The 13516-nt window shown below is 36.5% G+C and overlaps 1 protein-coding gene across 1 annotated transcript; it reads left to right on the top strand.

Annotated features, from left to right (window-relative positions):
- The first annotated feature begins 9401 nt into the window (after positions 1-9401).
- On the top strand, positions 9402-12093 carry LOC103425106 (probable calcium-binding protein CML20). Its single transcript, XM_008363178.4, has 7 exons — positions 9402-9588; positions 9817-9937; positions 10064-10100; positions 10190-10217; positions 11297-11449; positions 11567-11669; positions 11799-12093. The coding sequence occupies exons 1-7, from the start codon at positions 9586-9588 to the stop codon at positions 11861-11863; spliced, it is 510 nt and encodes a 169-aa protein (XP_008361400.3). The 5' UTR covers positions 9402-9585; the 3' UTR covers positions 11864-12093.
- The last annotated feature ends 1423 nt before the right edge of the window (positions 12094-13516 follow it).

Raw genomic sequence — 13516 nt, 5'->3', positions numbered from 1 at the left:
GGAGAGCTTGAGGATGGCAAGCATCATCTCTTTTACCTGTAGGGAAGCTGTCGAAGATGTTGAATACAAAGGTAGGCATAATGATCATCCGTTTAATTCTTTTACCAAAGGACCTACAAGCAATATAAATACCGCTCTATTGTATCTAAATCTCTCATCATCAAAGATGTAGCAATATAGAGGGGCGGTATCACCACTACGAGTAAGTTCTTCTCGGAGCCGTGGCAAAGGACAATAGAAGGGCTAGCTTTACTGTTGGAGATTGATAGCACAAACATAAATGACATCGCCTGGAAAGGGAGAGATCCAACTCAATTATTAAGGAAAAGTACATAATTAACAAGGCTTTCCCTTGGTAGAGTACTGGTAGTGTATACTGTGACCCATAATTCACAGAACCCCACTCTAATAAAAGGCCACACAAACTCAGTCCTTTTCAAATCCTAGCTATGAAAATGTTAGTTCCGAAGGGAAACTTAAGTGAACAAGTGCACCTTGCAGGAAAAAAGAATGAAAATTAAGAAATAAAAGCTAGCTATATATATGAAAATGTTAATTTAACTGAGTCGCCTTTGACATGTCCAACAGTATACTTGATCCCAAAGGGATGGAAAGTACTGCCTTTGTTTCGGAACATTCATCATAATCAGTGGCGGATCCACAGAGGGACCTGGGAGGTCCCAGGACCCTTCAACGACCCTAAATTGCTGCTAGAAATTTTCCGGGGACTCCTCGTGCAGTGTCGGTTGCAGGTACAAAATCTTCTCGTCGGAGAAGATGAACGGAGAAGAAAGAAAATAATTGGCTTTTGGCCAATTGTTTTAAATTGTTTTTTATATCCCACCCAAACTTTTTATCCATTATTTTAAATCCCATCCCCAACCCACATCATTCCCACTGTCCCACCCATCCCCCATTTCCTGCTCTTCTGCTTCCCCCAATGCCCAATGCAATAACATATTCACCCAAATTTCTCTTCAACTTCGCCGAATGCCCAACTTTAACATATTCATCCAATTTCCAATCCCCTAACTCCTCAGATTTCAAAACCCTAAAATTCTAAATCCCACACCCAATCCCATATTATAATTTTATTACTCTAATATCATACCTCCCCATATCTCTAGGCCATCACTATTTGGTTCACAATTCAAGTAAGTTTTTTGGTATTCTAATCTAATCTCAATTAAATTATATTAGATATTGATGAAGATTTTTAGTCTATTATTGATATAATTGTTGATATGTTTTATGTTTATACTCATTTTATCATTGAAATTTAGATAGAATTTTTGTTTATTGGTTGATTGGTATATGTTTTGTGTTTTTGGTTAAATGTGTAGTTTAGAAATAAGAAATATGGAAAGATTTTTCAAGCCAAAGCCAATAGCGCCATCTACTTGTTCGGGTAGTTCGAGCTCAAGACAAAATGAGCGTGACATTGATTTTAATAATCTTGAGAGAGACCCGGGAAAAAGAATTCGAATGAAGGACTATCCTTCTAATATTCAAGATGAGGTCCGAAGAGCATATTTGCAAATGGGACCTTGTAGGCCTACAAAGTATGAGTTCCCATACACTTTGCATGCAAAGAAAAAGCGACGATTTGTTGTTTCGTGGTTTGAAGAATATGATTGGTTGGAGTATAGTATATCTAAAGATGCGGCATTTTGTCTTCATTGCTATCTCTTTAAAATCAATTTTTCACAATTAGGAAGCGATGCCTTCACTGGGGTAGGCTTTAAGAAATGGAAGAATGCAAGAGAATGTTTTGACAAGCATGTTGGTCCTATTGGTAGTTTCCACAATAAAGCTAGAGAAGCGGCTAGTTATTTAATGAACCAAAAGACACATATTGAAGCAGTTGTGATCAAACAGTCAGAAGAAGAGTGTATGAAATATCGTCTTTGCTTGAATGCATCAATAGATTGCACTAAGTTCTTGTTGCGACAAGGCCTTCCTTTTCGTGGCCACGATGAAAGTGACACTTCGAATAATAGGGGGAATTATTTAGAACTCTTGCAATTCCTTGCGGATCATGATGAGAAAATAAAGGAAGTTGTGTTGGAAAATGCTCCGGGAAATCTCAAGCTAATAGCTCCTTCAATTCAAAAAGATATTGTCAATTCATGTGCCTTCGAAACTATTAAGGCTATTATGAAAGAAGTGAAAGAAAGTAAATTCTTTTCTATAATGGTAGATGAATCACGTAATATTTCAACAAAGGAGCAAATGGCGGTGATTTTGCGTTATGTGGACAACAAAGGTCAAGTAATTGAAAGGTTCGTAGGAGTCCAACATGTTACTGAAACAACTTCAAGTAAACTAAAGGAGTCCATTGATGAGTTCTTGAAACTACATGATTTGAGCTACTCAAACCTACGAGGTCAAGGTTATGATGGAGCGAGTAATATGAGAGGTGAGTTCAATGGCCTTAAAAAAAAAAATTTTGGATGAAGAGAGTTGTGCATTCTATGTTCATTGTTTTGCTCATCAACTACAATTAGCTCTTGTTGCCGTAGCAAAGAAAAACTCCGATGTTGGCGCTTTTTTCACATTGACTAATAGTTTGGTGAATGTTGTTGGATGCTCATGTAAGCGTCGTGATGCACTTAGACAGAAACAACAAGAAAATCTCATGAAAGCTATTGAAAATGATTGTCTTGAAACGGGGCAAGGGTTAAATCAAGAAACTAGTCTCAAACGTGCTGGGGATACACGGTGGAATTCACATTATGGTGCTTTGATTAGTTTGATTACAATGTTCTCATCTGTGGTGGATGTGCTTGACATGATTGTTGAAGATTGCTACAATGATAGTGTTGGTGAAGCAAAAAGGTTATTAAAAGATTTACAATCTTTTGAGTTTGTGTTCCTCCTCTTTTTGATGAAATCCATATTAGGAGTTACAAATGATTTGTCACAAGCATTACAAAAAAAAGATCAAGAGATTGTGAATGCAATGGCTTTAGTCAAGACATGTAAAGAACAACTATGTTGCATGAGGAATGATGAAAATTTTGATCTTTTGGTTGATAAAGTATCATCTTTTTGTGTTGAACATGAAATTGAGGTGCCTAATATGGATGATTTATACGCCATTCAAGGGAAGTCATTGCGTAAGGCTCCAAGAAAGACCAATCATCATCATTACAAAGTGGAGCTCTTTTTTGAGGTCATTGATTTCCAACTTACAGAATTAGATGATCGCTTCAATGAAGGTAATACCGAATTGCTTATTTGCTTGGCATGTTTGAGTCCGAATGATTCATTTGTAGCTTTTGATAAAGAGAAGCTTGTTCGCCTTGCTCAGATGTATCCTAAAGATTTCATGGATCGAGATAGATTGGCACTTCAAGATCAACTTGATATTTACATTCATTTTGTGCGTTCTGATAATGATTTTTCTCAATTGCGGGGGATTAATGAGCTTGCTAAGAAAATGGTGGAGAAAGGGTTGCATCGAACGTTTGCATATGTATATTTGCTTGTTCAGTTGGCTTTGGTTTTACCGGTTGCAACCGCTTCAGTGGAGAGGGCATTTTCCGCTATGAATATCATTAAGGGTCCACTTCGCAACAAAATGGGAGATCAATGGTTGAGTGACAGCTTAGTTGTTTACATTGAGAAAGATGTTTTTTCATGTATTGGTAATGAAGCTATCATGGAACGTTTTCAGACTATGAAACCTCGTCGTGGACGCTTGAATTAGGATTTTATAGCTTGTAATGTTGTTTTGCACATGATTTTTGAATGAAATGTATTATATTTAACTTTTCAATGTTATTTTTGTCTATAAATTTTTTGACCTTTATTATTAGGACCCCCCGAGTTTAAAATCCTGGATCCGCCACTGATCATAATCCAGAATATTTTGCTGATCCGCACAAATTCAATCCATCAAGATTTGAGGCAATATATGGAAGGGTTCACATAACCCTAATTGCAATTTATCTTTATTAATAATATACTTCCAGTTCTTCATTGTTTAAACATGTAAATTTTGAAATTCAAATGAGCATCTAATTAATTAATTGGGTTTGATTTATTGCATCACAGCTTGGAGTAAAGCCCAACACGTTCATGCCATTTGGAAATGGAATTCATACCTGTCCAGGAAATGAAGTTGCCAAGCTAGAAGTGCTTATTTTTATCCACCATCTTGTTAACAAGTTCAGGTACGACCGTACGTATATTTTTCTCTTCAGTCCGGTTCAATCCCCACTGATCCTCCTACCCTTCATCCTAACAACTAACCATTTAAGTTATTTAACTCAATAACGTTATCATTTAAAAAAAAAAAAAAAAAAAAAAAAAAACTCAAATCTTGAAATTGATAGGGTTTAATCTGCTACAGGTGGGAAGTGGTAAGGTCCAGTAGGGGGGTTCATTACGCCCCATTTCCAATACCTCAGCAAGGACTTCCAGCCAGTGGCGGATCCACAGAGGGACCTGGGAGGTCCCAGGACCCTTCAACGACCCTAAATTGCTGCTAGAAATTTTCCGGGGACTCCTCGTGCAGTGTCGGTTGCAGGTACAAAATCTTCTCGTCGGAGAAGATGAACGGAGAAGAAAGAAAATAATTGGCTTTTGGCCAATTGTTTTAAATTGTTTTTTATATCCCACCCAAACTTTTTATCCATTATTTTAAATCCCATCCCCAACCCACATCATTCCCACTGTCCCACCCATCCCCCATTTCCTGCTCTTCTGCTTCCCCCAATGCCCAATGCAATAACATATTCACCCAAATTTCTCTTCAACTTCGCCGAATGCCCAACTTTAACATATTCATCCAATTTCCAATCCCCTAACTCCTCAGATTTCAAAACCCTAAAATTCTAAATCCCACACCCAATCCCATATTATAATTTTATTACTCTAATATCATACCTCCCCATATCTCTAGGCCATCACTATTTGGTTCACAATTCAAGTAAGTTTTTTGGTATTCTAATCTAATCTCAATTAAATTATATTAGATATTGATGAAGATTTTTAGTCTATTATTGATATAATTGTTGATATGTTTTATGTTTATACTCATTTTATCATTGAAATTTAGATAGAATTTTTGTTTATTGGTTGATTGGTATATGTTTTGTGTTTTTGGTTAAATGTGTAGTTTAGAAATAAGAAATATGGAAAGATTTTTCAAGCCAAAGCCAATAGCGCCATCTACTTGTTCGGGTAGTTCGAGCTCAAGACAAAATGAGCGTGACATTGATTTTAATAATCTTGAGAGAGACCCGGGAAAAAGAATTCGAATGAAGGACTATCCTTCTAATATTCAAGATGAGGTCCGAAGAGCATATTTGCAAATGGGACCTTGTAGGCCTACAAAGTATGAGTTCCCATACACTTTGCATGCAAAGAAAAAGCGACGATTTGTTGTTTCGTGGTTTGAAGAATATGATTGGTTGGAGTATAGTATATCTAAAGATGCGGCATTTTGTCTTCATTGCTATCTCTTTAAAATCAATTTTTCACAATTAGGAAGCGATGCCTTCACTGGGGTAGGCTTTAAGAAATGGAAGAATGCAAGAGAATGTTTTGACAAGCATGTTGGTCCTATTGGTAGTTTCCACAATAAAGCTAGAGAAGCGGCTAGTTATTTAATGAACCAAAAGACACATATTGAAGCAGTTGTGATCAAACAGTCAGAAGAAGAGTGTATGAAATATCGTCTTTGCTTGAATGCATCAATAGATTGCACTAAGTTCTTGTTGCGACAAGGCCTTCCTTTTCGTGGCCACGATGAAAGTGACACTTCGAATAATAGGGGGAATTATTTAGAACTCTTGCAATTCCTTGCGGATCATGATGAGAAAATAAAGGAAGTTGTGTTGGAAAATGCTCCGGGAAATCTCAAGCTAATAGCTCCTTCAATTCAAAAAGATATTGTCAATTCATGTGCCTTCGAAACTATTAAGGCTATTATGAAAGAAGTGAAAGAAAGTAAATTCTTTTCTATAATGGTAGATGAATCACGTAATATTTCAACAAAGGAGCAAATGGCGGTGATTTTGCGTTATGTGGACAACAAAGGTCAAGTAATTGAAAGGTTCGTAGGAGTCCAACATGTTACTGAAACAACTTCAAGTAAACTAAAGGAGTCCATTGATGAGTTCTTGAAACTACATGATTTGAGCTACTCAAACCTACGAGGTCAAGGTTATGATGGAGCGAGTAATATGAGAGGTGAGTTCAATGGCCTTAAAAAAAAAAATTTTGGATGAAGAGAGTTGTGCATTCTATGTTCATTGTTTTGCTCATCAACTACAATTAGCTCTTGTTGCCGTAGCAAAGAAAAACTCCGATGTTGGCGCTTTTTTCACATTGACTAATAGTTTGGTGAATGTTGTTGGATGCTCATGTAAGCGTCGTGATGCACTTAGACAGAAACAACAAGAAAATCTCATGAAAGCTATTGAAAATGATTGTCTTGAAACGGGGCAAGGGTTAAATCAAGAAACTAGTCTCAAACGTGCTGGGGATACACGGTGGAATTCACATTATGGTGCTTTGATTAGTTTGATTACAATGTTCTCATCTGTGGTGGATGTGCTTGACATGATTGTTGAAGATTGCTACAATGATAGTGTTGGTGAAGCAAAAAGGTTATTAAAAGATTTACAATCTTTTGAGTTTGTGTTCCTCCTCTTTTTGATGAAATCCATATTAGGAGTTACAAATGATTTGTCACAAGCATTACAAAAAAAAGATCAAGAGATTGTGAATGCAATGGCTTTAGTCAAGACATGTAAAGAACAACTATGTTGCATGAGGAATGATGAAAATTTTGATCTTTTGGTTGATAAAGTATCATCTTTTTGTGTTGAACATGAAATTGAGGTGCCTAATATGGATGATTTATACGCCATTCAAGGGAAGTCATTGCGTAAGGCTCCAAGAAAGACCAATCATCATCATTACAAAGTGGAGCTCTTTTTTGAGGTCATTGATTTCCAACTTACAGAATTAGATGATCGCTTCAATGAAGGTAATACCGAATTGCTTATTTGCTTGGCATGTTTGAGTCCGAATGATTCATTTGTAGCTTTTGATAAAGAGAAGCTTGTTCGCCTTGCTCAGATGTATCCTAAAGATTTCATGGATCGAGATAGATTGGCACTTCAAGATCAACTTGATATTTACATTCATTTTGTGCGTTCTGATAATGATTTTTCTCAATTGCGGGGGATTAATGAGCTTGCTAAGAAAATGGTGGAGAAAGGGTTGCATCGAACGTTTGCATATGTATATTTGCTTGTTCAGTTGGCTTTGGTTTTACCGGTTGCAACCGCTTCAGTGGAGAGGGCATTTTCCGCTATGAATATCATTAAGGGTCCACTTCGCAACAAAATGGGAGATCAATGGTTGAGTGACAGCTTAGTTGTTTACATTGAGAAAGATGTTTTTTCATGTATTGGTAATGAAGCTATCATGGAACGTTTTCAGACTATGAAACCTCGTCGTGGACGCTTGAATTAGGATTTTATAGCTTGTAATGTTGTTTTGCACATGATTTTTGAATCAAATGTATTATATTTAACTTTTCAATGTTATTTTTGTCTATAAATTTTTTGACCTTTATTATTAGGACCCCCCGAGTTTAAAATCCTGGATCCGCCACTGCTTCCAGCCAAGTTTTGGAAAGATTCAATCCGGTTAAGGACCACAAGGCCAGGCTAGCAGGGAGGAAATGAAAAGCTGATGTTGTTTATAAAAGACATTAAAATGTAGTTTCTCTCGAGAAGTTAGATTTTGATTTTGACTCCTTATTATCCAAACTTAGAGAGATCTTCCAATATTAGATATAAATACCACTTATTAGACTAAGACGTATTTAGTAGCTTTTTGTTATTTGACAACATATTTTGGCATTCGGCATCAATATTGAGATTCCTTTTCTTTTCTCCTTTGAACAATAGAAAATCTACTTTTTAGATTAAATACCTAGGACCCTCAATCTTTTAGTGTCATTTCAAATTGGTCTCAAAATTTTTAGACATTCCATATAAGTGCTTAATTTATTGAAAATGTTATATCCGTTAAGCTCCAGTTCATTTTTTTTATAAATGTATATGTGGCAACAGTAAGTCACACTTTTTAACTTACATGGACACTAAAATAATAAAAATAACTTCAGAAAATATATGAAGAGAAAAATAAAAATAAAAATAAAACAAATTTACAAATAAAATGGAAAACAAAAATGAAGGGTAATATCAAGCCTCTGCCATGCACGTCCAAGCTCAACCTACGACCACCAAAACCCTCCAACATTTATATTCCAAACTCACCAACTGGGTATATTATGATCAACATTAATACTAGTTGCCTCAAAATCTAAATTTCAAACATAGATGATATAATATCGAACCTAATGATCAGACGGCAATGAATTGAATAAAAAATGGACCCAAATTGAAATTACTTCAGAAGGGCAATCTCCTAACAAATAAGAGGGTTAAGAATTCAGATAGGGTTTCAAGGAGCAGCTTGTTTTGCTCATGTGACTTTCTTATTTGCCGATTTTTGGCTCGTAAAGCTTTCAATTCTTCTTTGTGGGAGTGAAGATGGTGATGATTGCATCATGGCAATCCATACCATTTCAGAAATCTCCATGATCTTCTTCTCGATGTTGGCGGCTTGAGTTTGAGGGTGGAATTGGTGCTTGTGCGTTGGATTTGGAGGTGATGGCCGGATGGGGGTGGTGGTGACCATTAATTAGTGGAGGCCATGCTTCCATGACCTTCTATTAATTTAGTAGACAAAGCCCTAGTTAATTTAAAGGGAACTTTAACGAAAAGCTCCAGGTACTGTTCACATTAACGAAAAACCATATTTTTACACTAAAAAGTCAATTATGGTACTATTCAATTTACACTTTCTTTGTCCTTATCATTAAAACTCAAAGTTTTCAAGTCATTTTCATTAGTTTTCCTTAATTTAAAAGGAATTTTTAAATGGGGCTTAACGAATGTGATATTTTCATTAGGTTAGGTACTTGTTTGGAATGTTTAAAAAGGTTGAGCCACTTAGTACTATGGTCTAGTGATATTCCTGTTTACTTGTAAGTGAGGGGTCTTAGGTTCGATTATTGCCAAAGACGAATTTGAAACCACATTATATGGCTAGTCCAACGTGAGGCTTAACCCATTCCGCCACCGCTATACTATCGTTTGTTAAAAAAAAAAATTGAGACCAATTTAGAATGACACTAAATTTAAGCACTTAATTTTATTATATGATTGAGATTTCGAACGTGCACGCAGATAAGAGAGCACACCGTTAAAGAAGAGGAAGCATAAAATAATAATGATATTGAGCCCATTAAAACTGGAGTAAAACCTGGCTCGACCCATCAACTCCAAAATGTCAGTTGACCTTACTAGTTTACAACTGGGCGCGTTAAAAATAAATTTCCTGGCCCAATCTGTCTGAGTATCAAAACACCCAAATTCCTTTCCCAAACTTGATTTGCAAACAGAGACCTCCTCAGAGCTTCTGGGCGAAGAAACATCACATTCCTCCAGAGAAAGACGCTTTCTTCGACTTTCATACTTCACGCGTCGCTAAATGGTATACTTCTCAATGCAATTTCCTGCTCAATTTTTACTCTTCTAGCATCTTTAGCTCATTATTTGGCTAATCTTATTTGGTAAAATTGCATACTTTGAACGATTTAATTTGATCGATTGATGGAATTTGAAAAATACGGATAAATGGGTTTTTGAATTTGATAGATTTTGGGTGGTGGGTAGGGTTTTGATTGACTTGGTTTGTCTGAATTTGGTAATGGGTTGATAGGCAAGCCTTTACAGAGGGGCATCTAGGATGGAGAAACCCAGAGGGAGACATCATGGGTTAACTCAACAAAAGAGGCAAGAGATTAAGGAGGCATTCGAGTTATTCGACACCGATGGCTCAGGTACTTCAAAGTTAGGATTTTGATTAAGATTTTTTGAAGGGTTTGATGTCGTTGGCTTATATTGTTTGTATAAGAATGTTTGATTAAATTCATGGTTTTTTATGTTGCCCATTTTGTGTTGTTTAGGCACCATTGATGCCAAGGAGTTGAATGTTGCCATGAGGTATGAGTTCTTAACTCATGCTTTGTGATTAATTATTTGTTTAGTCCTATAAATGTTTACAGCTGATTGTTTATTTTTTTTCGTGACAGGGCTCTCGGTTTTGAGATGACTGAAGAGGTAATGTGCCGCCTACATACATTCACTTGTTAAGCTTGTGTTTGTGAGTTTGAAAATGGTTTTCCTAAAATTATATTGCGTATGTTTTTATCTCTAATTTGTCCCTGTACGGTTTAAAACTTTAAATTAAAACCTGGTGGTGAGACTGAGTAATATTTTCTGATGGGGAATTAGGGACTTGTTTGGTATCCTATTTGAAAATTTTTATAATTTCTCAAAACATTTTTTAAGAATTTTTCTTAAAAACAATTTTCTTTAAGACTCAAAAACTTGTTTGGTATGTGATTTAAAATTTTAAAAACTTATTTGGTATGCGATTTAAAAATTTTAAATCTTACAACTTGAACTGGACAAAATGATCCATAAAAAGGGGGTCAAGAGAGAAAGAGGAGAGAGGAGGAAAGAAAGTAAGAGATGATTAGAGAAAAGAGAAAGAAGTGAGAAGATCGGAGGAGATAGAGAGGAAGAGGAGTGAGAGAAAGAATTGAGAGAATGAAGAGAGCGGATTGGAGGAGAGACGAAAAATGTAAAAAAAAAAAAGAGAAGGGGGAGAAAGAAAGAAGAAAAGAGAGATAGTTTTGGAGTGAGAAGGGAGGAGGGAGAGAAAATAAATGAGTGAGTTTAAGTTTAAAAACTCTAAAAACTTACTTTTTGTGTTTTTAGATAATAGACTATACTTTTGAGTTAGTCTTAAGTACAATTTTTTAAAATAGTCCTACCAAACAAGTTTTTAAGGCCTAAAACTTGAAAATTGTTTTTGAGTTTAAAAAGTTGGATTCAAGTAAAGTACCAAACAGGCTCTAAGTTTTTCCGTATGTTTGCTTGGCTCTAAATGGTTAGGCGCGTCTCTATTTTCTGGCCCTCTAGATTATCTGTTGATTTTTCTACACGTTTAGCTTTTGCTGTTTCATTTTTGCTATGTTCTCTGAAACCTCACTACAAACTAATAGTATGATATGAGGTGAACATATTTATCATTTGAATTTCTTGAGAATCCTAATAATTTTCTTTCTACTTGTTATTCTATATTTGGTACGTTGACTGAATGGCTAACATGTTGCTCTGTTGTTTCTTTGCAGCAAATTAATCAAATGATTGCAGATGTTGACAAGGATGGCAGTGGTGCTATCGACTTTGATGAGTTTGCACACATGATGACAGCCAAAATTGGAGAACGGGACACAAAGGAGGAACTCATGAAAGCATTCCAGCTCATCGACCTAGATCGCAATGTATTGTTTTGCTTATTCAATATTAGTTTTGTTTCAGTTTGGAATACTTAAATTCAAGTTCTTGTGTTGTTTCAATCTGTCAATACTTAACCCCATTCTTTCTGGATTTGAATCCAGGGAAAGATATCTGCTGCAGACATTAAAAACATTGCAAAGGATCTGGGTGAGAACTTCACAGACAGAGAGATCCAAGAGATGATTGAGGAAGCAGACCGGGATCGTAAGTACATAAATATATATAAACCATCCCCCTTTTGATGCCATCAACCTTTGTCTCCTGTGTGCCACTGCTTTGTAATTGTTGATTATAATTGCGCTGATCCTAGAGGTTATGGCCTGAAATATACAGGTGATGGAGAAGTTAATGCTGATGAGTTTATCAGGATGATGAAGAGAACAGCATACGGGTATTAGAACTTGTAAGCTTTTAGCCTTGTGCGTGATGTCGAGGTCGTGATCCATGCAGAATTATTGTGTAATGTATTTATAACTTTAAACAAAAGCCTTTTGGTTTCGCTTTGAGAATGTTTTGTAGAATGGTAAATCTTAAACATAACTACGGTGCCTAGTGTTGAGAGTGGTGGTGGTACTCTGTAAAATTTTAAATTTTTGTTCGTGAAAAATGCCAATTATGATTGATGGTATTACTATTGTTTTGGTTACAATGGAAGGAATCGAAGTTTTGACTCACCGTAATCGTAACTCATTTCCGCTTTCTCACTTGTTGCTTGTGCTTACCTCCAGTCTCAAATATATAATGAACCTCATATTTGCACTCATAAAATATCATCTTGTCACGACTTGTGTGTAAAAAGGAAAAGAACAGTGTTGCATGGCATTTTTGGAGTGTTAATAAAAATTCTCTAACTTTTTAGGTTATAAAATATTCGGAGATTATTTTCTGTCGACAGTTGTCAGATTTGTTATAGGGCTCATGTTATATCTCGTTTCCTTCGGATGTTGGTTGAGCCGGTTGAGCTAGGCCGTATGCATCCGAGTTCGAATCCTTATTTCGATATACATAGTAGGTTACCCCAGATGACCAAATATAGATCTTAACGGCTAGCTTTGGGCTCCAATCTCAGAGTTTTGATGGAGTAATGAGTTTCTTCCTCCGCCTATCCAATACTCTTTCTTCTTCTCCGTTAATTCTCTCTCTTGTCAGACACAAACATTATTCAATCAACTCCAAAACCACCCACTTCCTCCGTCTATTAAAACTCTGCAAAACGTGCGAGGATTCGTTAGGTCCTGTTTTTCATCTGGGTTCTTCACATTTAGCGCTCTCTCTCTCTCTCTCTCTCTCTCTCTCTCTCTCTCTCTCTCTCTCTATTCCAACAAATCCAAAGGCCAAGTCTTGGCCTGCAGAACCTGGTAATCCGGTACCTTAGCAATCACTGCTTCTACCATGACCTCTTGTATGTCTACCTGCATTCCCGGCCTTCCGGTTGCCCTTCTGATGACTTCACGTTTCCATTCGTCATCAAGGCGTGCGCGGCTCTCGCTGCGATTAGGTCTGGCAAAGAGGTTCATTGTGTTGTGATCACAACTGGGTTTGAGCAAAACCTTGTCATACAGACTGCCTCAAGTGATTTATATGCAAAAACCGGCTGTTTGGCACATGAATTGATTGATGAATTTGTGTTAACTATAAAGTTTAGGAGAGTTTGGTTACTCTCACCACCACTTTCAGGACATACCCATATTCTCGAGCTGAAAAAACTTACATGTGGCACCTAATTACCAACTGTCACCGGTATGAATTTATAAATGATTTTACAGATCACGCACCAACGATAACTCTTGATAATAAAACTCAAATTTTAATGGAGCGACACATAAGGTAGGAACCTTAACAACGGATCTCGTCGTCATTTGTTCAAAAGTAAAAGTCCTCTAGTTTTCGTTGGTCGGTTAATTAGTTTAGGTTGGTCCACAATGTCCAAATCCGAATGGCTGGCTATACAGTTTATGACATAGGCAAGTTGTAGGCTCATGTCAAATTCCAAGCTGGATGTTGAAGCGTTGGTTAATCCTTTGACACGAGCTACAATTTGTCATTAACAT

The sequence above is a fragment of the Malus domestica genome, chromosome 15 (assembly GCF_042453785.1).
Source record: "Malus domestica chromosome 15, GDT2T_hap1".
Classification (NCBI taxonomy): domain Eukaryota; kingdom Viridiplantae; phylum Streptophyta; class Magnoliopsida; order Rosales; family Rosaceae; genus Malus; species Malus domestica.
Note: the sequence above shows the minus strand (reverse complement) of the source record. Positions and strands in the feature narration are given on the sequence as shown.